The sequence below is a fragment of the Rhododendron vialii genome, chromosome 11a (assembly GCF_030253575.1).
Source record: "Rhododendron vialii isolate Sample 1 chromosome 11a, ASM3025357v1".
Classification (NCBI taxonomy): domain Eukaryota; kingdom Viridiplantae; phylum Streptophyta; class Magnoliopsida; order Ericales; family Ericaceae; genus Rhododendron; species Rhododendron vialii.
Genome location: NC_080567.1, coordinates 16,626,130 through 16,648,486, shown reverse-complemented (window position 1 = coordinate 16,648,486; position 22,357 = coordinate 16,626,130). Strand labels below are relative to the sequence as shown.

At 38.9% G+C, this 22,357-nt stretch overlaps 1 protein-coding gene and 1 pseudogene across 15 annotated transcripts; both read left to right on the top strand.

Moving 5' to 3' along the window:
- The first annotated feature begins 602 nt into the window (after window positions 1–602).
- On the top strand, window positions 603–7,838 carry LOC131306676 (uncharacterized). Of its 15 annotated transcripts, none has more exons than XR_009193971.1 (5): window positions 603–994; window positions 1,263–1,399; window positions 6,166–6,214; window positions 6,321–6,376; window positions 7,199–7,838. XR_009193971.1 is itself a non-coding variant. In XM_058333083.1 (5 exons), the coding sequence occupies exons 2-5, from the start codon at window positions 1,307–1,309 to the stop codon at window positions 7,216–7,218; spliced, it is 234 nt and encodes a 77-aa protein (XP_058189066.1). In that variant the 5' UTR covers window positions 605–994; window positions 1,263–1,306; the 3' UTR covers window positions 7,219–7,838. The 15 variants fall into 15 exon arrangements, 5 of the variants coding, with proteins under 5 accessions (XP_058189066.1, XP_058189063.1, XP_058189064.1 ...); XM_058333083.1 differs by having other exon boundaries at window positions 605–994; window positions 6,305–6,376; XM_058333080.1 differs by having other exon boundaries at window positions 637–994; window positions 6,305–6,376; window positions 7,292–7,838.
- A 1,830-nt stretch (window positions 7,839–9,668) lies between these two features.
- On the top strand, window positions 9,669–18,363 carry LOC131306922 (uncharacterized; annotated as a pseudogene).
- The last annotated feature ends 3,994 nt before the right edge of the window (window positions 18,364–22,357 follow it).

Sequence of the window (22,357 nt, the reverse complement as noted above, 5' to 3'; positions counted from 1 at the left end):
ACATCACTGTTTTCTCCTTTCATGTCTTTCTTTTGTCTCCCTACTCCACTGAAACTCTCCCCACCATTACCCCTCTCTAAACAGGACCATCAACTATCCATTCCTTTTTTAGTTTGTTCGATACATCACTCCACCTTCTACATCAGTCTCTTACCAATTTGATTGTTCAACAGAAGAGATGACTTCTATTTTGCTTTTATTGAATTAGGCTAGATTAATAGAACACCTAATTGATATGTAATACTCTGTTCATAGCTAAAATGGGTCTTCCCAAATGACAATTTTATCGATATTTCATCAGAACCCATCTGACTTTTCGGTTTTGCTATTGTTAGTCCAGTAGGTTGACGATAAACACACTAGAAGACAAGAAAAACACGTATTTATGTATACTTTTTACATTCTATAATGCTCATTCCCGCACCTACTATTTGTAAGCTCAATAGACTGATTTTAAAATTTTCCTTGACTTTTTTATAACCTAGCGGCAGCACGGTTGAAGTGTGCTGCCAACTGTGTAGAGTTTGTGAGACGCGTTATAACAGAAAGTACAATGAGTGAAGTGCAAATTTCAAATTGCTCTTAAACACAAACATAATCACCGCCTCTGGCTCCATAAAAGACCCACAACGGTCGAAACCCCTTTTTTCTTCTCTCTCAAGTCTCAGACAATCTCCTCAAACCCCTTATCTCCATCGTTCTCTTCTCCCCATTCGAACAATCACTACTATTATGGATCTCCTACAGACCTACGCAGAACACGACATGGACGACAGACGACCACCACCACCTCCAGCAACAAGACAAGTCAATACCAAACCCGAGTTCCACCGCATCCTCTCCCCTCCGCACCCTCCCTTCCATATCCGCCGCCCCCAAAGTTGACGACACCATGCTCGCGGAGGAGTACGCGAAGAAGGAGGATGAGAAGAAAGGGGATCGCGAAGAAGGAGTATTCGCTTCTACTACGGACGACGAGTTCGGGTCAGACCAAGTTTTTTTTTTTTCCTTTTTTCCTTAAGAATTTCCGTGTATTGTTGAACTTCTTCTTGAAGAGCTTTCCGACTTTGAATTGAACCTAAAAGAAGAAGAAGAAGACCTTTCGGAACACCGTTGTGTCGGCTCTCTTTCTCTTTCTCTTTCTCTTTCGAATAAGGGTTTCAGGGAGTATTAGTATTTAGGGCTTCTAATTATATTGTTGATGTTTGTATTTGATTTACTGACTTATGGTTTCTGATTATTAACTATTATAATTATTTCAGGAAATATTGATTGTTGATTTGATTCAGCCAAGCTTGGCTCCCCGATGATGTACTCTTTTATTCACTGTGGGCATGCAGCAGCTTCAAATGAGTGTGATTTAATGCCGCCCATGCATGGATTCTCATGCTATAAACCTGTATGTATCTATTTATGTGTTCTGTTTGAATCTCCTTCATATTGGTGGGATTTTTGAGTGGGATATCTAATTTCTAACATATGTTCATGTAAGGTTGTTCGGTTTGAAACACCACCTCTTAGAGCTTCGCTAAGAGACTTTTTCAGTCCTCGAAAGCAAGTAGCTGTAGCTTCCTCTTCGGCTACAATGAAATAGCGTGAAATAAAACATAAAAGTTAAAGTTTGTTACTAGACCAAAGTTTAGAGACTTTTATGCAAGCAAAGGGCACACACTTCAGTTGAAAAATAAAAGTCTAATCAGGCGTTGAGGTCCGACCCGTTTCATGGCGGGGCACCCGGAGGCCCACGGAGATAGACTCTCTCTCTCTCTCTCTGTTCAGGTAACTGTGGTTGCAGCCATGGCGGAGTCACTTTTCGGCTTATTATTCACTGATCTGAGCCTTGGTTTTTCTTTCCCCTAGCATTAATACATTACAATGGTATATACAAGTAAATGTATACATATAAAAATCGAAGAGTTGGCTGGTGGTTAAAGCCTTGACCCCTTTGGATGGAGGGATTTCATGAGAAAAGAAAGGAAAGGGTTATGGTTTCTTGTGAAATCACTCATTTGGATTGAGCATTTTGGTGACAAATTAGAGAAAATTACAGAAAAGAAATTTTTTGTTTGGCTCTTCCCCTTTCTTATCTCGTCCTTTCTCACCATCCAAAGTGTAGGGTTTGCTACCTCCAAGTGCTACAAGCTCCTTTGGGGCTGAATGAGTTTGGGGCCAGTTCATTCAGTCAGGGCTTATTCACGGCTTTGTCCCTACTTCAGTTGGGATTTTGGCCTACGATAGTGGACTGTGGTCAGTCACCCAGGATTGCGTGTAAGCTGACCCGACACCTGAAATATCAAAAAAGGTGTATACGTATAAATATGTGTGTATGCATGTGTGAGCTGATGGTGAATATGTTGGAGGAGACTTGGGTAACGGGTTAATCTTATGTTCTGATTTGTTTTGGCGGTTTCATTCCGCGAGAGCTAGTTTGGGTAGGATAATGTTTTTTCTATTGTTCATATAGAGGAAAATTAATGATTCTGCTATGGGATTTGTTTGATTTTTCAACTTAATTATTTGCTGTATTTGAATCCCGGAAAATGATATGTAGCGGTAGACATAGCAGTAGAATATGGGTTGGAGTTGCTCTTATGGTCCTCTAAAGGAAGTTCAAGGTCATATTAACTAGGAATTTAAGCTTACTGGAATGTTTCTTTGGGTGGGATTAGCACAGATTGCACTATCTATGCACAGGATTTTATATCGGTGTTTGGTTAGAATTTTTGTGGTCGGATTTGACGAACATGTATCTGATGGTAGATTCCACAAAAGAGGGATATATATGCCATTGGGTTTGTGTGGTATTATTGATCCCTCTCTGTTGGTTCTACAGTTCTACTGGACTGCATGTCCTATCGGATAACATAGGCCTTTCACTATTAGTCTAGTCAAACTAGCGGGCTATAAATTAGGAAACATCCGAAACAATGATGCACACTTTTAAGCAACTTCTGTGTTCTGAGATCAAAGTTGTGTGCAAATAGAATCACTCTAAAGAATTTCTGGATAATGAACTTGATCTCGATCCCTTAATCTCATTAGAGCCTACGATTTCAGTTCCATCAAGAGAATCAACAACCCTTCGTATATGCATGCATGTGTATGTGTTCCCCAAATGGGGTGTTTGGGAGCCCATTATTTTTTAGTTTGTGGACTGTCGATTGTAGATTATTGGTTGTAGGATTATAAGTAGAATCCTTGAAAATGGGTTTGGCTCCAAAACACACAAAAGCCAAAAATACAGAACTCCAAATGGAAAAATGAAGTAGCTAAACAGGCCGAAATGTGGAGATTAGTTTGCTTGTTCCTTCTTTCTTTCTTTTCTAGTTTTCGTTTCTTCTTCTTCTGATGCTATTGTTGATATATACTGGAACAATGAGCTCTGAAGAACCTATTATAAGAGGCTGTGATGATATTCTTCTCGGGTTCACATGTTGAGAAGATGGGTCCCATTACATGGCAGGGCAACTGATGTTGCAGCCATGGAGGGAAAGTCCTCTCTCCTACTGTCAAAATACTGATCTGAGCCTCACCTTTTCTATCAATTTATCCCCACATTTCATTGGTGATTCTGAGGCAAGGATCAAAATGGTGTATATTTAGAAGTACCCCAAACTGCTCAAGAAAACTTTTTTTTGAAAGCGACAGCGAAGGATATTGTCGTGCTTCAGATACTGAACTCGGAGAATGAGGCTAATAAGCAGATAGACGGGATGTTTCTATGGGAGGTTGCTCCTCTCTGAAAAAAGATGATCTTGATCTCTTAATCAGATCATCAAAGCCTATGTTTTCAGTTCCATATACAAAATCAACAGCCCTTTGTGTACGTTTGTGTGTATGTATATATCTGTGTGTGTGAGTTTGCTAGTAGTATTTGATTTTTGACCAAACAAAACCTTCAGTCAAACAAATGTCCGGTGATGGCAAGAACAGATACTTCTCAGTTCTCACTCAGTATCAGTGTAAACACGATTGTGTTTCTCAGCCCTAAATTACTAATCGATCAGGAAAAAATCTACACCAAATCTTAATCTTAGTAAAGCAAAGCCCTGTATGGTCTGGCAACACAGGAATTGATAGCGTGCAGGTGAGAGTCGAACCATGACCAAAGGCTTCCTTGAGCGCCCTTGGTTATTAGGTGACTATCCCTGTGCCAATTCCTGTGGCTTGCAAGGGTTCTTTGCCGTATGATGTTTTTAAAAGCATCCCAGTCAAAACCAATTGGCAATGAGTGGAGAAGCCGCCAAGGCTCATATACTAGTTTTGGTCCTTGGAGGGTTCTTTGCCGTATGATGTTTGTTAAAGCATCCCAGTCAAAACCAATTGGCAATGAGTAGAGAAGCCGCCAAGGCTTATATACACTAGTTTTGGAGGAGATAATTAACCGATGTGGGACAAATTCCATCGATGTTGTTGTCGCTGTACTAATAATGAGAGATGGATATATAGATAGAGAGATGGATATATTCATGGATTTGAACTCAAAGAATGAGGCTCAATTGGAGAGAAGTGTGTTTCTAAGGGTGGTTGCTCCTTCGGTAATTTGATGAGCCTATGATTTCAGTTCAATTAACAGCCCTGTATATATTTGCATTGTACGATTAGTGGTGATATAAGGATATATACTTCCTCCATCCCAATGTGTTTTTTTCACATTTCCCTTGGTGGATATATATGGACAGAGCGAAAGAACCTATATTGCTGAATAATTTCCCCTTGTATGAAAGGGGCTGTGATGATATTTTTTCGGAGGACATAGGTTGAGAAGATGGAACCCCGTTCATGGCGGAGCAACTAATGTTGCAGCCATGGTGGGAAAATCCTTATTTTCTCCCATCCAAATACAAATCTGAGCCTCACATTTTCCGTCAATCTATCTCCACATTTCATTGGAGCTGATGATTTTCAGGTGATGATAGAAATTAGTGTATTTAGAAACGCTCCTTGCAACTGTGGAAAACTCTCCTTGCAAGTTACAATTGAACAAGAGAGTGAACGAGGAAAAGCCCTTTGCTCTGCGGAAGGAAAATAGCCAAGGTACATGTAGATGGATGATATGTGCTAACTATAGTTTGATTATTGCTGTGGTATCTGCATGATTGGTTGTCATGTGTTCTATTGGGCGCAGAAGCCAACATGGATGGTCCTTTCCTATGTTTAATGAACAAGAGTTAGAGGCAGTAACAGACTTAAGGGAACTTATTAAAGTGGCAGTTGATGTTGAGTCTGCAATTTTACCCTACATTAGTTGAATTGATTGTGAGGTGATCCCTGGAATGGCTCCTTCTGCTACATTTTGGTTTTGGTTTTTGCAGGGGAAATATGGAAATCAGATAGGAAAGTGTGAGTAAACTGTAAGAAGTTATGTTTCTAGTTTTTTTATTTTCTCATCTTCTTCTCTTCACACATTTGATATCCCAACACATGTTCACATCCTTTTTTAAATAACATGCAAAATCTTGGCAGCTACACATTTCATATGCATAGTGAGATTATTGCTTGCTTTGCTGCAAGACCCTTTTTTTCCAAAGGAATCAGCAACTTTATTCGATGTTTTGTGTTTAGTCATTCCAATCTTGAAAAGTTAATGCATGCCTTGGAATTTGAATCACAATTGTTCGGCAGAATTGAATTCAATCTTTGGAATTGGATGTGGAAGCTATTTCAGGGCGTACTTTTTTCTGAGATATATTTGAGTAACATGTCTTAGGCTTGTTTCCGCATAGCCATGCATAATGTTTGAGAGCACATTTTGATTTGGCGTATAGTATGAAACAACCATCGTATCTCATAATTTTCGATGATTAAATGCCTATCAAATGTTAATGGGGGTGCTTGGTAAATCCATTGTGTCTATTTCAACATGCTACAAGGGGTTAGTCTAGTGGAAAGTGAAGGAAACTGTTTTCATGTTTCTAACCATGGAACGTGACAATTTACTACCCAGAAAGACTTAAAACTCTTAAGTTGTGGTATGTCTCAGCAGTCTTGTTTACCTTGTATTGTTCTCAGTTTTATGACCTTGTTTAGTCTACAACTCTAATTGCACAGTTTTTTTTCTTCTTTTTTCATTAGTCTTTTGGAGCATTTTGGTTTCTGAATCATTTACGATTCTTTCCAGTTGGTTCTGAATAGTTGTGTTTTGTTTTATGTTGTTATTGGTAGGTACTTGGGATTGAACACAAGGACATGAACTATTTGATAGAATTCCCCAGTGAGTTCTCATCTTGAATATCAATTCATCACATTGTTCGACTGAATTCATGACTGGGTTCCTGTTATTGGATTGCACTTCAAATTTTAGCTTGGTGGTCATTCAGATTTCAGAATGCTGCTGCCCTGGATCTTAGATTCGTGGAATCAGAAGTTTGCCTTGGTAAATGATCTACAATACATTGTTCTTTCCTTTTTTTGGTAGAAATTTGTTGTCTTCTTTACTTCATTGGTTCATCAAAGAGGAAGAAAAACCAAATGGTTTGCTGTCTGTTTACATTTGAGCTAAATTTTGAGATAGGAAAAATGGGTAATTAGAAGCATTACGAAGTTTTTTGTTTTTGAACCATGAGAGGGGTATTACCCGGGGTTGGAATTTTTGTTTTTTTGCTAGTCGTCATAAGTGAGTTGGTTGTTCAAGTTCTTAAGAAGTCAATTATTCCTGTATTCGAGTAGTAAACCATCTATGTGAATAACTCAAAACCAAATTTTGTCTGGGGTTATACTTCCTTGCCAATCACAATGAGAATAATTAGAACCTTGTTAGTGCACTGATTAACTTTTTAAATGTATGACAACTTAAGTGATTCGGTGAATGAATGTCTATTTAAGTCTAGTCTTTCAAGTTTCAATACATGCTAAATATTTTGTTTGGAAAATGGTATAACCATTGCCTTAGTAATTCTTGTCGTCTCACATGAACTGACAGGGGTCTGTAGGTTTTCCTAAGGAGAGAGAAGGGATGTTTCTAAGGGTGGTTGCCCCTCTCTGTAACTAGATGGTCTTAGACTCTTAGTCATCCCTTACTCAGATCGTCAAAGCCAATGATTTCAGTTACTTCAAAAAAATCTACAATCCTTTGCATATGTAGACGTATGTATGTATCTGAGAGTGCGAGTTTGTGCGTGGAATTTGGTTTATGACCTGTTTGGTTCGCATTTCCTAATCTTTTCCTGTTCTGCTGCTGCTGTTGTTGCTAATACAGGAACCATGATCACTGAATAAGTAAGTATAAGAGGCTGTGATGATAATTTTCTCAAGTTCATAGGCTGAGAATATGTGACCCATTTCTTGGCAGGGCGACTGATGTTGCAGCCATGGTGGGAATACCCTTCTCTTCTACAACCAAAACACAGATCTGAGCCTCACCTTTTCCATCAATTTATCCTCACACTTCTTCGGTGCCTGGAATACTGAGGCGATGATCGAAATGGTGTGCATTTAGAAGCTCCCAATTCCCAAACAGCTCTGGAAAACTTTTGTGAAAGCAACAACCAAGCACGGCCTCAGAGCCTTGTTCAATTAAGATTAAGATTTTGGGTTGGTTCTGATTCTAATCGATTAGTAATCTAGGGCTGACACACATGAAATATAGTTACAGTGAAAACCCATGCATTTGGAGTGGTTCAGAAACTCAAATCTTAGAATGAGGCTAATAAACAGAGAGAAGGGATGTTTCTTAGGGTGGTTGCCCCTGTCTTGAAAAGATTATCTTGATTCCTTAATCAGATCATCAATGCCTACGATTTCAGTTCCATCTACAAAATCAACAGCCCTTTGTGTATGTATGTGTGTGTATATATCTGGGTGCGTGTTTGTTGGTAGAATTTTGTTTACTATACAGAGCTGGCAGGTAGGACTTTGCCTATGATGGCGAAAAGAGCCTGTTTACGCTGGATCCTATTCCGAGGAATAAACTAGAGTTCACCATGGTGCTGGAGGATGTTGTGTCTAGCAGGTACGGCAAGAAGAGCCTGTTTAGGACTCTTTCCATGTTGGTATTGGTATCTTTTTTGGATCTGTTGACACTTGTTGATTTTATACATTTGTAAACGGTAATTGATGCCCTGGAAGTCCTAACGATGACTGGAAAAGGCAACGGAGACCATACAACTCTAAGACGTGTAAGGTGGAGATAAGCTTTGCTGCCAAGATTCCGATGCAATCAATAGCCAATGCTCTACGCGGTCAAGAATCCGAGAACTCTCAAGACGCCCTGAGAATTCTGGATATCATCTTGAGACGAGGCTGGTCTTTGCTTGGACACCCTGGTTATCAATAAATGAGTATGGGTTTTGGAGATGCTCTAATGAAAGTTGTGTGCAAATAGAATCACTCGAATGAGTATCTGGAAAGGAACTGAAGAGAATGAGGCTAATAAGCAGAGAGAAGGGATGTTTCTAAGGGTGGTTGCCCCTCTATGTAACTAGATGGTCTTAGTCATCCCTTACTCAGATTGTCAAAGCCGATGATTTCAGTTACTTAAAAAATATCAACAACCCTTTGCATATGTAGGCGTACGTATCTGAGAGTGAGTTTGTGCGATGAATTTGGTTTATGACCTGTTTGGTTTGCATTTCCTATCTTTCCCTGTTCTGCTGTTGCTGCTGCTGTTGTTGTTGCTAGTTGCTACATGCATGAACCATGGTCACTAAGAGGCTGTGATGATATTTTTCTCATGTTGATATGTTGAGAAGATGTGACCCATTTTGTTGGCAGGGCAACTGATGTTGCAGCCATGGTGGGAAAACCCTTCTCTTCTACAATAAAAACACAGATCTGAGCCTCTCCTTTTTCCATTAATTTATCCTCACACTTTTTCGGAGCCTGGTATAATGAGGCGATGATCGAAATGGTGTGCATTTAGAAGCTCCCAAACAGCTCTGGAAAACTTTTGTGAAAGCAACAACCAAGGATTGCCTCAGAGCCTTGTTTGGCCTCAGAGCCTTGTTTGATTGAGATTAAAACTAAGATTTTGGGTTGTTTCTGATTCTGATCTATTGGTAAACCAGGGCTGACACACATGAAATATATTTATTGTGAAAACCCAGCATTTTGGGTGGTTCTGAAACTGAAATCATGGAATGACGCTGCTAAAGAGAGAGAAGGGATGTTTCTTAGAGTGGTTGCCCCCTCTCTTGAAAAGATCATCTTGATCCCTATGATTTCAGTTACGTCTACAAAATCAACAGCCTTTGTGTATGTATGTGTGTATGTATATATCTGGGTGTGTGTGTTTGTTGGTAGGATTTGGTTTTTGACCGAACCAAACCCTGCATTTGTATCTTTTTCCATTTTCTTCTTCTTTTGCTGCTAGTACTAAAGACAATATATTTGGATATATGGACAGGGAGATAGAGATAGAGAACAAGGACCATTGAATAATTCAAGGAATTGAACTCAAGGAATGAGGCTCAAATGGAGAGAAGGGATGTTTCTGAGGTTGGTTGCCCCTCTCTGTAAATTTGATGATCACTATCCAAAAATAGGATCACCAAAGCCTATGATTTATGTTCTATCAACAACCCTTTTCGTATTTCCACGTGTGTGAGAGAGCGAGAGCGAGAGATAAGCTCTGTTTGACCTATACAGCGGGTTTGTCAACATACTCGTTGAGGGAAGGTTCAAAGGGGCATACATTTTTAAGCCCTGGTCAAGTGGTACATCGGAGTATGATGGATGGGGATATTTTTTTTGTTAATCGCCCTCCGACTACGCATAAACATTCCGTGCAAGCGTTATCAGTTTATGTTCACGAGGACCATACAGTTAAGATCAACCCTCTTATACGTGGGCCTCTAAGTGCTTATTTTGATGGGGACTATGTTCATTTATTTTATCCTCAATCTCTTGCTGCAAAAGCAGAGGTTTTGGAACTGTTCTCTGTAGAGAAGCAGTTGCTTAGTTCTCATTTTGGCAACCTCAACTTGCAGGTAGCCATTGATGCATTGTTATCACTGAAGATTATGTTTGAGAATTATTTCTTGACAAGACCAGCTGCCCAACAGCTGGCAATGTTTGTCTCCAATTCCTTGCCGCATCTAGACTTATTTAAGGCAAAGAGATCAGGCCCTCAGTGGACTGCGGTGCAATTATTACAGACAGCTCTACCACTTTGTTTCAACTGTTCTGGTGATAGATTTTTGGTTAGGAAGAGTGAACTTTTGACCATTGATTTTAGTAGGGACGTAATGCTGTCAATTGTTAGTGACATTGTCAGTTCTATTTTCTCTGAGAAGGGCCCAGATGAGGTTTTGAAGTTCTTTTAACGTTTACAGCCTTGCCTCATGGAAAATTTGTTTTCTCAAGGTATCGGTGTAGGATTAGAACGTGTCAAAAAAAAAAAGTGTAGGATTAGAAGATTTTTTCATTGAGAGAGCTGTCTTAGAGGACATTAATAGTTGCATTCAGGAAATTTCACCCTTGCTTTGTAGCTTGCATTCGACATATAACGAGTTAATTGAGCTGCAAGTAGAGAAGCACTTACGGCTTCTGAAATTACTTGTTGCTAATTTTATTCTGAGGTCATCAGCAATAGGATATATTATTGACTCCTAGAGTGACTCCTCTATTACAAAAGTTGTTCAGCTAATTGCGTTACTGGGGCTTCAAATTTCGAGTAGGGGGAAATCTTACACCTGCGGCTTAGTTGAGGACATGGCTTCTCTCTTCTATAACAAGTATCCCATTCATGCTAACTACCTGTCTGAGGAATTTGGGTTGGTTAGAAGCTGTCTTTTTCATGGTGTGGTATCAAGAGATGGCTCATTCTATCTCTGCCGGAGAAGTAATTGTCTGTTCATCCAGAGGGTTGAAAGAACCTGGTACATCGTTCAAAAACTTAATGGCGATCCTTCGGGATGTTGTTATCTGCTATGACGGCACAGTGAGGAATGTCACAATATAGGCTGTGATGATAATATTTCTTCATTCAAATCAGGCGTTGAGGTCCGACCCATTTCGTGGTGGGGCAACCTGGAGGCCCACGGAGACATTTTCTCTCTTCTCAGGTTGCTGCCATGACGGAGTCACTTTTCTTGCATGTTTATTAAGTATGCATTGATGTGAGCCTTGGTTTCCCTTTCCTCTAACATTTATACATTGCAATGGCAACATATAAGTAATTGTATGTATGTATGCATGTGTTTGTGTAGTGATGGTGAATATGTGGTTGGAAACTTGGGCTAATCTCGGTTTCGGTTCGCTTTAGGGGTTCCATTGCGGGAGAGCTAGTTTGAGTTGGAAAATGTAGTTTCTATTTTTCTCACTGCTGTATATCCTATCCATGAATCTTGCTCACAAGTCACACGATCTTCGGAGTTGAGGGTGCGAAAACAACGGACTGGTAAACAAATCTGATTTCCAATCTATCTTTTTGGAAAGAACCCATTATTCCTACGAATGCATCCAAAACTATGCATGTGAAAGTTACTCTCTCATTTCATTAGTCTAGGTGTCGGGTTCGGGACCTCTAGGTGCTATTAACTCTTATAGGGTTAGTTCATACTGCTTTAATTACAGCCCCTTGCTAGTGGACAGTGGGATTGATCCCAGGAATTAGTTGAGGTGCGCGGAAGTTGAACTGAACACTGTGAGTTATCGAGAAATGAGTATGCGTTTTGGAGATTCTCTTGTGGTTCTGTGATGGTCCTCTAAAGAAGTATGTGCATTTAAAAGCTCCCAGTGTGTACTGAGATTAAAGGTGTGCAAATAGAATCACTCAAAAAGAATATCTGGATATTTACGCAAACGAATGAGAGAATGAGGCTAATAAGCAAAGAGAAGGGATGTATCTAAGGGTGGTTGCCCCTCTCTTTAACTAGATGATCTTGGTCATCCGTTCATTAGATCATCAAAGCAAATGATTCCAGTTACTGCAAAAACACAAACAACCCTTTGTATACGTAGGCGTGTGTAGTTTTGTATGTATGTAGGTAGGTAGGTAGGTAGGTACGTATGGTTATGAGTTTGTGCGTGGAATTCGGTTTATGATCTGTTTTTCGTTCGCATTTTCTAATCTTTTCCTGTTCTACTGTTGCTAAATACAAGAACCATGAGCACTGAATAACCAAGTATAATGATATTTTTCTCTAAATACAGGAACCATAGGCACTGAATAACCAAGTATAATGATATTTTTCTCAAGTTCATATGTTGAGAAGATGTGACCATTTCTCTGAACTTTCCGCTTCTTCTATTCTTAGCTAGTGATAGTTAAGTTGTTTTCTGAGTAACCCTTTGATTCTGTCTATTACATTGCATGCATGTAATAGTGATAATAAGAGAAGCGCATGTGACCACGCTGACAAGAGAATATATTGTTATTGGAAATGGATTGGCCTGTTGGAGTTGGGGTGAAATTTTTGCATTTTTTGCTTAGCTTGAGTAATTAACTACTTTATCATATGATGATTGGCTTTAGAAAGATATGACTGGTGTCTTCATGGGAAAACATGCATGCATGACTTCAGTTTGTTATTATTCTAATGTTTTTGGGTAAGTAGCCTCACATTGATTCTTGAAACGCTCCTATATATGAACAAAGCAAGCTGGTTATGATGATATACTTCTTTTCCCCCATGTAGTCTTAAAGATCAAGTTTGCATATCTGTTGAGATAAAGGTGCTTTCCTCAATCAACATCTTGGTTTCATTCTCATCTTCAGGGGGTTTATTAACTTTGTTTAATGTTTCGTTAGCATGACTATGAAACTATCTAACATGTTTTTTCCTCAAAGTAGCCAAAACATGGGTTTCTTCCATTTTTAAGATATATATCTGAGGGAAATGTCGTTAAAAAGAGAATAGCCTGCTGCAGAATGCACCAGTCATTGAAATTGCATGAAAGAGAGGTACATTTTGTTTTTCCACTTGTTCTCATTGAGTGTAAGCTGAGAATGAGAAAGCACTTATTCAACTATGAAATTCAAGTATTTGATATAATTCCACCTTGCTTTCTTATAGATCTGATGCAGTCACTGATTTGATAAGTCATTTTAGGTTATTGTCTCAGTAGGGTCATTTTTCTCTGCAGGTATTAGAAATAAGTGAATATGATCCGCTCGATATGTTCTCTAGATCCAAGGACAGAGTACATAAAGCAATCAAGGCTCTCTTTGTTACTCCTCAGAACAACTTCCGTGTTTTCTTGAACGGTTCCGTAATATATGGAGGCTTGGGTGGTGGGGGTGATAGCATTAGTCGTATGATTGGGAAAGAAGACGTTCTCAGGTCTGCGATTCGGACAGATGGCCTACGCACAACGAATTTCCTGGACCTTGTTGCTGAAGCTGTTTTCAGATCAGGATTACTAGATTTGCTTCTCAAACTTCAGAAACTTGATGTATGACTTAGAAGGTGCAATTCATGCCTATTACAACTTTATTTCTCAGCCTTGTATGGTGTGTAGAGATTTGGGTGAAGACAAAGTGTCGGACAGATACAGTATCTGCATTCATTGTCTTTGGATGAGAGCTTCAAAATTAAACTATTTGATAGCTGCACCAGCAAAGGACTTGAGCATGATGATTTGTTTTCGGCCGAGGAAAGAGAAGGATACAGAATCTTCATATAGTGTGTATTTTTAAAGTCAACCAACCAGACATTTGATGACAAGGTATGCAGCAACGCAAGACATCATTTAAAAACTCGGCATTTAAAAAGCAGCATGTGTGACTGACTGGTGTCAGCTAAAGTTAGGGATGATTGTGCATCATATGGTTTTCAGAAACCCTGAAGCATGGGTTCTTACATAGGATCTAATGGTAGTTTGGTACATTATCATTTTTGTTTATTGTTTGTTGTTTTTTGCTTGCTGTTTTCATGATCATAAAACATGGAACTTGTTGACAAACTGTACCTGTTTTCAGGAAATTTGTCGAAAACAACCTGTTCATAAAATCACGAAAAAGATTTTTATTTGTTCCCAAAATTGTCGCTGCTCAAACATTTGAAAACGAAAGGTGTTTTTGTTTTCAAAGAGAGCGTCTGAAAGTGTTACATAACAACCAAGCATTAGCCATTGCCATTTTTCACATTAAAAATGGACACCTTATGAGTGGAATCTCTGATTTAAAGAAAAAAAAGGAGGCAAACTTTTGAATACCCTGTTAAATCAGTGGTAACTTTTTAAATTTGGCACAAAACCCAAAGCCAAATTTTTAGGATTCTATGTACTAAACCAAGGGCCCGTTTGGTTTGCTAGCTTATTTGCTTATTTAATGCAAAATATGCTAAATTTTTTTTTGGCTGCAATTAGATTATTAGCTTTAATTCTTGTGGGAGAATGAGGGAGACACAACTTGAGCGAAATGCAAATAAGATGGTGAAACTAAGGAGCCCTGACTGATCTCATATTTGCATGTGTAATGAATTTATGGTTATCTTGATGTATCACTAGTGTTTATTACATTTCCATATGATAGGTGGTGATTTTATCTCCTGATGCTCTCATTTATTACTGCTGTGGTACATCAGACAGTGGCTAAATTTCAAATCATCTAGTTTCTAATGCATAAGTAATATTTTTTTCCAGTGAATAGTGTCTTTTCCTGCCATATGTATAACTTACAGAAGTTGCTATTTTCTAGGCATCTTTTATTGACCTCGATATGAAGCCTTTGAATAAGATGGAACACTATTATGAATTTGACCATTAGATAGTCAGCTGCAATGCTCACATTACGAATGGAGAGCATCAAGCAGATAAGTCTGTGTCCATTGAGGCTTGTAGAACTGCATATCCGGATCAATCCAACACCGCGGAAGATGTTTCTCATGCTAGAGATCCTGCTGGTAACATCTTTGTTTAAGAACTCTTTTTCTGTAGTTCCATCTTTAGTTGTATTGCTGTATATATTGGATATATAGTCGATCTTCTCCTTTCTTTTGCATCCCCTTCTTTTCAACCCTCTTTCCCCTTCATTTGTCCGTCCTTGAATAAATGTGAGAGCATGGACATTTGAAGTCTGGCTGAGTTTTGCACTGAAACTTAAATTATCCCAGATATTGGTTATTTACATTTTTCTCCTCTCTAATTTTGCATGAGCCGCATGGCATATAATTCTTATTTCATGCCTGTCTACCAATATGCTCCCAACTTCTATGTAATATAAACTTGGTACCCACAAACGGTTGTCTGTACGTATAGAGCATCTACCACTCATAGTTGTCAAAGGCGCGCCTGGGCGCAAGGCGAGGCGAGGTGCACCCCCAGCGCCTTGCTGACCCAGAGGCGAGTCGACTTGAAAAAGGTGAGCAAAAAGCGCAAAAAGAGACAAAGGCGCAAAAAAGCGCGCTTCTTTCAAATCGATCAAAAAAGGGATATTTTGCGGGTGTTGTGTGAGTAGAGGGTTATGTTTCTATGAAAATGGTTAACCCATTTGGTTGGTTGCTATTTAGGTAGGTAACAGAGTGCTCTGATTTTAGAAAGTTAACACTGAAGATATGCAATTGTCAATATATTTCTAGGTGCTTCACTACAAGAAAAAAAGGGAATACTTGGCCCGCGTTTGTGACTTTGTGCAAAACCCCACTAATTTATATATATATATATATATATATATACAGTCAGTCTCAAATGAGGGAGTCCTTATTTTAGTTAAAATGCGGACCTCCTCATTTCTCCCATTTTCCGATTGAATTTCGATAATCCGAGCCGCTCAATGTGTTCAGAATGTGATTTTAAGGGTACCCGCGAGAAATCGGCAAAAAAAATGACCGGGAAGGGCTTCATCCGAGCAGTTTTTGTTTGAAGCGTTCGATATAAAACAAACAAAAACTGCTCGGATGAAGCCCTTCCCGGTCATTTTTTTTGCTGATTTCTCGCGGGTACCCTTAAAATCACGTTCTGAACATGTTGAGCGGCTCAGATCATCGAAATTCAATCGGAAAAGGGAGGTCCGCATTTTATTAAAATGAGGTGGTCCTTACGGGAGACGGACTATATATATATATATATATGAGGGGCGATTCATGATCTATAAGCATGTTGACAGACTTAAACTTGTTGCTTTTGTTGTCATTGTACTCTTCATAAGAGGGATATTTTGCGGGTGTTGTGTGAGTAGAGGGATATGTTTCTATGCAAATGGTTAACCCCACTATCCCCCTTTTATCCAAAAATTACTGTAGTGGAGCGGAGACCTCCTCTACCATAAAATTACACTATCACCCTTTTATCTAATGCCTCCCAACTGCTACCGCGTATAACAAAAAAAAAAAAAAAAGGATAGGGTTGCTGATAAGAAAATAAGATAAAATTTAGGGATTGTGATTAGAGGTTGGACAAGTTAGGGTTTGTAGTTAGGGATTGGACAGATTTAGGGATTTTTGGTTATATTGTGGTTAAATCTGGGGCTTTTGTAGACATTGATTAACGGTTTTACACCGACATCGGAGCTCTTGAATAAGGCCACTAGATTTTCTGTTTGCTTCCTGTTCTTACGTTGGGTTTAGATTGTGCAACTAAGCGGTTTCGATTCCACAAGGTTTTCCCCCTCCTTTATGTGTATTCTCAGAGTAACACGTGTGGATTAAAAGAATGTTGTCAATAGTGCTCAATAATGGGGGAATTGTCTCTGTTGTTGTAATGGTGTTTCTATGAATGTCATAGTTCATAAACATTAGTTTTTGCTGGAGGGGGAGGAGTATGGCTTTTGCTTCTTGGTGGCCAAACTCAGTGGACTGTGGTCCCCGTTGCAATGTTGATTTCTATTAGCAGCATAATTGCAGCTGATATTTCTGCTTTTGTTGGTGGCAAGGTACTTGTGCTTGTATAATCGAGCAGTTGGACTCTATGTTATCTTTTAATATTTGTATACCATCTTTGATCCTTGCTAATATCATATAACTCTTGAATTCTTTTTCTTTTTGTTGGCCAAAACAAATATATAGTCATATAGCTACCTTGATTTCTAGAATCTGTCATTTATATGGGAAAGAAGAATGTTCCATTCCATCTTGGGTGTTCTTGAAAAGGGGTTTTCAACATCTTTTTTTGTCAGAAAGGCTCCTGTTGACCCCTCCACCATGCTAATTAAATTCGTCCGTAAAATAACTAACCGCTGAATAGTCACGTTCTCTTCAATTTGACGAGTTGTCTCACACTTCAAGGCTGACTAGTATGAGAATTTACTTTTGTATGGGCAGCACTATTGGTCGGATACCACTTATTGCTATTAGTCCCAAGAAGACATGGGAGGGAGTTGCTGCGGGCTTAGGTGGTTGTATAGCCACTTCTGTTATCAAGGATTTTTAGTTGGCCACCATCTTATCTAAGCTATTTAGTTTTGGAAGATTCTTGTCGTTAATTCTTTAATCCACTTCAACATTGGAGTGCAAGAAAGGTGTTTGTTGTGTTGGTATATGCAATGGGTGAACAAACATAATACCTGTCCTCAAAAAGCTATCAGCTGGTATGTGTACCAACTCTTTGTGTGTGGGGGTGGGTGTGTGTGTGTGTGTCAGAGAGACAGAGGGGGTGTGTGTGTGTGTCAGAGAGACAGAGGGGGGGGGGGGGGGGGGGGGGGGGAAGGGTTATGAATGTTGTTTTAAGTTTCTAGATTTATCGTATGTTTGGAGGTGTTTCCCCGTGTGTCTGTGTGTGGGGGAGTATTTTAGTGGTTCAGGGTGATTTGTTTACAAAATCTGAAATGGAGATAGTTTTCCCTTTCCAATATATATGACTTTCATTAAGCTAATCATTTCTGAAAGGTTTTTATGATTTTTAATAACATAGTTTCTGGGATGATCATCATTGCAATAGCTTTTGGGATTCTGAACTTCTTTGGTTCTCTTTTTGGTGATCTTACGGAGTCGAGTCTTGGCTTGAATACCTGCAGCACTACTATATTTAGATGTATACTTTTATGTGAGATTGGTAATTAGGCTACCTACTCGATGCATGTATGTAGCTAGATGAATCTAGAGTCATGTCTTGGCTCAACCATGATCGCAATATTATATGGACGACATAGTTAAAGAGCTTCGAAAGGCGAAGGCTTCTAAGTCTATATGTCAATTGTATTGTGTGAAAGTTTTGCTCAGAATGTGGTGTTTTGTAGCTCATATCCATGGATTTTCTTGTTTTTCTAACCCTTTTTTTGTTTTTCCCCCGTGTTTTACATGTTGTAGGTGCAAAAGAAGATATCACTCCAATAAACAAGAAGCACCAAAAAAGCGTACGATTTCAGTACATGAAATTAGAAGTACTTTTTTTGTTATGAGCTTGGATTCAATCTTCCATTGCGTGGAATGTGGAATATGAACACAATGTAATATGAATTTTTGGGATATTTATTTAGTGTGAGTTCGGATGTATTGATGGTTTAATGAATTTTAGTAGTTTTGAAAGATTTCTCCACCCTTAAAATGTACAAGTATGTGGTGTAGAGTGATTCCAAATGCAAGAACAATCTGGCTATAGCAAGCAGCATTCCTGCAGATTTGGGAAAAAAAAAAAAAAAACTTTTCTGGGCGTTTTGTAAACGCTAGCAAGACTCCTGCCGGAATCGGAAAAGTCACCAGCTGTGGACTTTTTCCCAGGTTTTTGTAAACGCCAGTAATATTGCCGGCGTTTATGAAAACGCCGTTTAGTATTCCCGACACTGGCATCTGGGACGTTTTTTAAAAACGCCAGGAAAAATGCTGGGAAGGCTTTTTCCAGCATTTTTGGCACTTTTGCCGGTGTTTTAAAAAATGAAAGTCTTTTTTTCTTGTAGTGTAACTTACTTTTTTCTGAAGTTTGTTAACTTCTGATCTCAATAATTGGCTTGCTGCTTTGTGCAGTTCCCATTGCCGTTGTTGCTTCTTTTAAGAAAATGAAATGAAAAAGCTCACACAGGACTGGTCATTAATAGTGGCGACACTCAAGGAATCTTCTTGTCTTGTAATAACTTTATTATCTTCCGACTTTTCTCCTATTTGTTTCTTGAATCTTAGGCTTCTTTTCTCAACAGAGAAAAGACTTTTTTCAGCATGCATGTGTGTGTGTGGATATCAATATTTGTACTTGTGTTTTTTATATGAAAATCTTGGGCTTCTGACTACATCTTATTCAAGTGAGATACAGGCAAGCAATGGTAACATATGCTTCTGTGTATTGGTTTAGCAGTCTTCATGTGTTTCTTTTAAATCTGTGGTTATCCAGTGTTCCTTCTCTCCTAAGTGTCGCGTCGCATATACTCAACCCCCTTTTTGTTGGTAATTGCAGGTTGTAAGTTCGAATCGTAAGAAAACGACTTCATCCCCTTCTAGCCAGTGAGGTCACGGATGCCTAGGTATTCATCCAAACGGAGCTTGAGTTTCCACTATGATGTTATTTGGTTTGAAATTGTATCTAACTAATGTACAGTAGTTTTGCACTGTTTTGGTGGAAAATCTACCGGAGGATCAGTCAACAGAAAATATTCAAAGAATATTTGGAGAAGCCGGAAAGTATGTGTCATTTTTTCATTTTCTTTTTCATGTTGCCTTATCTTTTCTTTGATCATTCTCCAATTAAGACATTTCTCTTAACAGCTTTGTAATAATTTTGAAATTTCAGCATAAAGAATATTTGCATCCGTGATCCACATGCTGCGAGAGAGCCCAAAAAACACACAATAGTGGAGAAGCTGCTGAGTGGTAAGGTAAGAATTCAAATTAAATGATCTCTAACATGTAGCGATTTGGGTGCACTAGAATTGTATCTGCTAGCATTGGTTTTCTTGCTAAAGCTTTTGCCGCATGTTTGTCTGGAGTTACCACATTTGCTTAATATCTGAAAAACATATTAAAGTTGGTGCTCGGTCTGCTGGCTAATCATTTCATGGTAATAGTCTGTTTAAAGACAGTGATTCTTAGTAGGTTAACTAGACTACTAGTATAAGGCTAGTAGGTGTAATGACTATTGATCATGTGAAAAGAAATGGTGATTCCTAGTAGGTGTAAAGACTATTGATCACTAATTGATAAGAACTCTGAAAGTGTGCATTTGAGATAATGAAATCGGAAAGACAGTGGTTCCTTGTAGGTTAACGAGACTACTGGCCACAATATGTAGCTCCTAGTATAAGGCTATTGGTCACTGAAAAAGTGATTCCTATTAGAGGGCGACTGGCTACCGAGAACGGAATTTGTCAAAATCTTGTTAGACCAAGTATCTTTGATGAGTCTTAACTATATGTTTCTCCGATTCAAAAGAAAGGCCCAATTCATCTTATAAGTCCAGTATTGAGAAATATTTGCTGCCTTGATTGGTTTTGGAACCTATGGATTCGATGTTACCTCGGTTTAATATGGATTAAAGTTTACGTAGTAGATCCGAAACGTACTTGTTGCCTTGAATCGATGTTGCAGCGGTCTACTATTGATCAAAGCTTACGTACTTGATCAAATAGGTATTTGTTGCCTCGACACAATGTGCCCCCATTGCAAGAGTTGGATCAATAAAATTGATCCAGAAACTTGTGTGTTGCTTCGGTTGAAAATAAAAGGAGCATGTTTGCTTGAAGAGATGGAAATAAAGAAGTAGTTCCTACTTCCTCATAGGGTATGACTGCTGACGACGAGAAAAACACATGGTGGTTAGTAGGTGTTTAGACTACAAGTCATGTGAAGGAAAAATAGCGAAACACAACGGTTAGTAGGTGGATAGACTACTAGTAATGTGAAAAGAAATAGTGATTCCTAGTAAGTGTAAAGACTACTGATCACTAATTGATAAGAACTTTGTAAGTGTGTATTTGAGATAATGAAATCGAAAAGACAGTGGTTCCTAGTAGGTTAACGAGACTACTGGCCACAATATGTTGTTGGGTTTTGCCCATGGTGTTAATGCTTTTGGAAAATGAAAACAGAGGGAATTTATTTGGCTGTATAGGAAATTGCTCGGTGGAATTAATTGGCTTTGGGTGGTTCATTTCTACAAGTCCCATAGAGCATTTGTTGTGCTGGCTCTAGAGGATTCTCGGCAGTGGAAGAGTCACCTGTGCTAGTGCCAATTCTAGGTGTATCTAAAGAAGTGCATAGTGTGTGCCGAGTGTGAAAAAAAGGAGAGGGCAGTGTTGCCGGATACACCGGCCGTGAGGTGAGAGGAGAGTAGATGTGAGGAAAAAATAGAGATGTTCGGGTTGAGTGTAAAACATTGTATAGAGCCATGTGTTAGGACCTCGGGAGGGTTTTACATCTCACATTGTAATCTCTATTTTTCATATAGTGGAAGATTTCTCTCTCTCCCGTGGACGTACCCAAGTTTGGGGAACCACGTATTTTGGTTGTGTGTGTTCTCTTGTGTGTGATTTCGTTTTTGTTAATTTGTTGCGCTTCCGTTGCGGGTGGGATTACCGGGCATAATCCCAAAATATGTAGCTCCTAGTAGAAGGCTATTGGTCGCTGAAAAAGTGATTCCTATTAGAGGGCTGCTGGTTACCGAGAACGGAACTTGTCAAAATCTTGTTAGACCATGTATATTTGATGGGTCTAAAACATATGTTGCTTTGATTCAAAAGAAAGGCCCAATTCATCTTGTAAGTCCAGTATTAATAAACATTTGTTGCCTCGATTGCTTTTGGAACATGTGTATTCGATTTTATGTCGGTTTAATACGGATCAGAGTTTACATACTAGGTCTGAAACATACTTGTTGCCTCGAATTGATGTTGCCTTGATCTGCAATGGATCAAAGCTTACGTACTAACGTACCAAAAAAAAAAAAAAACTTACGTACTAGATCCAATAAGTATTTGTTGCCTCGAATCAATGTCGCTATGATTGCAAGAGTTGGATCAATTTTAGATCAAGAAATAGGCTTGTTGCTTCGGTTGGAAATAAAAGGACCATGTTTGTTTGATGAGATAGAAATAAAGAAGTGGTTCCTACTTCCTACCAGCGTATGACTGCTAACCATGGGAAAAACACGTGACGGTTAGTAGGTGTTTAGACTACTAGTCATGTGAAGGAAAGATAGTGAAACACATGAAGGTTAGTAGGTGTTTAGACTACTAGTCATGTGAAAAGAAATAGTGATTCCTAGTAGGTGTAAAACTACTGATTACTAATTGATAAGTACTCTGAAAGTGTGCTTTTGAGATAATGAAATCAGAAAGACAGTGGTTCTTAGTAGGTTAACAAGACTATTGGGCACAATATGCAACCCATTGTTCATCTGCAATCTATTGATCTCATTTTTCTCTGACGATATCGTCTCTACGGTCTTGTCCATTGTCAAACCAGGCTGCTCTTTCATACAAGGTATTTTCCCAAACTTTTCACATTATTTGGCTTATCGTTTTTGTAACATTCATGTGTCACTCTGTTCTCTTGTCTCCCTTAAAACGTTCAAATCCGGATTGGAATCGGCTCCATTACACGTCGTAGCACTCCAT

Excerpts from the sequence above, each read along its gene's own strand:
- LOC131306676 (XM_058333079.1), top strand. The coding sequence starts at position 4,431 with ATGAGAGATGGATATATAGATAGAGAGATGGATATATTCATGGATTTG. Across the intron at positions 4,539-6,165 it reads TAAGGGTGGTTGCTCCTTCG|GTACTTGGGATTGAACACAA; the intron begins GTAATTTGATGA and ends TGTTATTGGTAG. Across the intron at positions 6,215-6,304 it reads CTATTTGATAGAATTCCCCA|CTTGGTGGTCATTCAGATTT; the intron begins GTGAGTTCTCAT and ends TTCAAATTTTAG.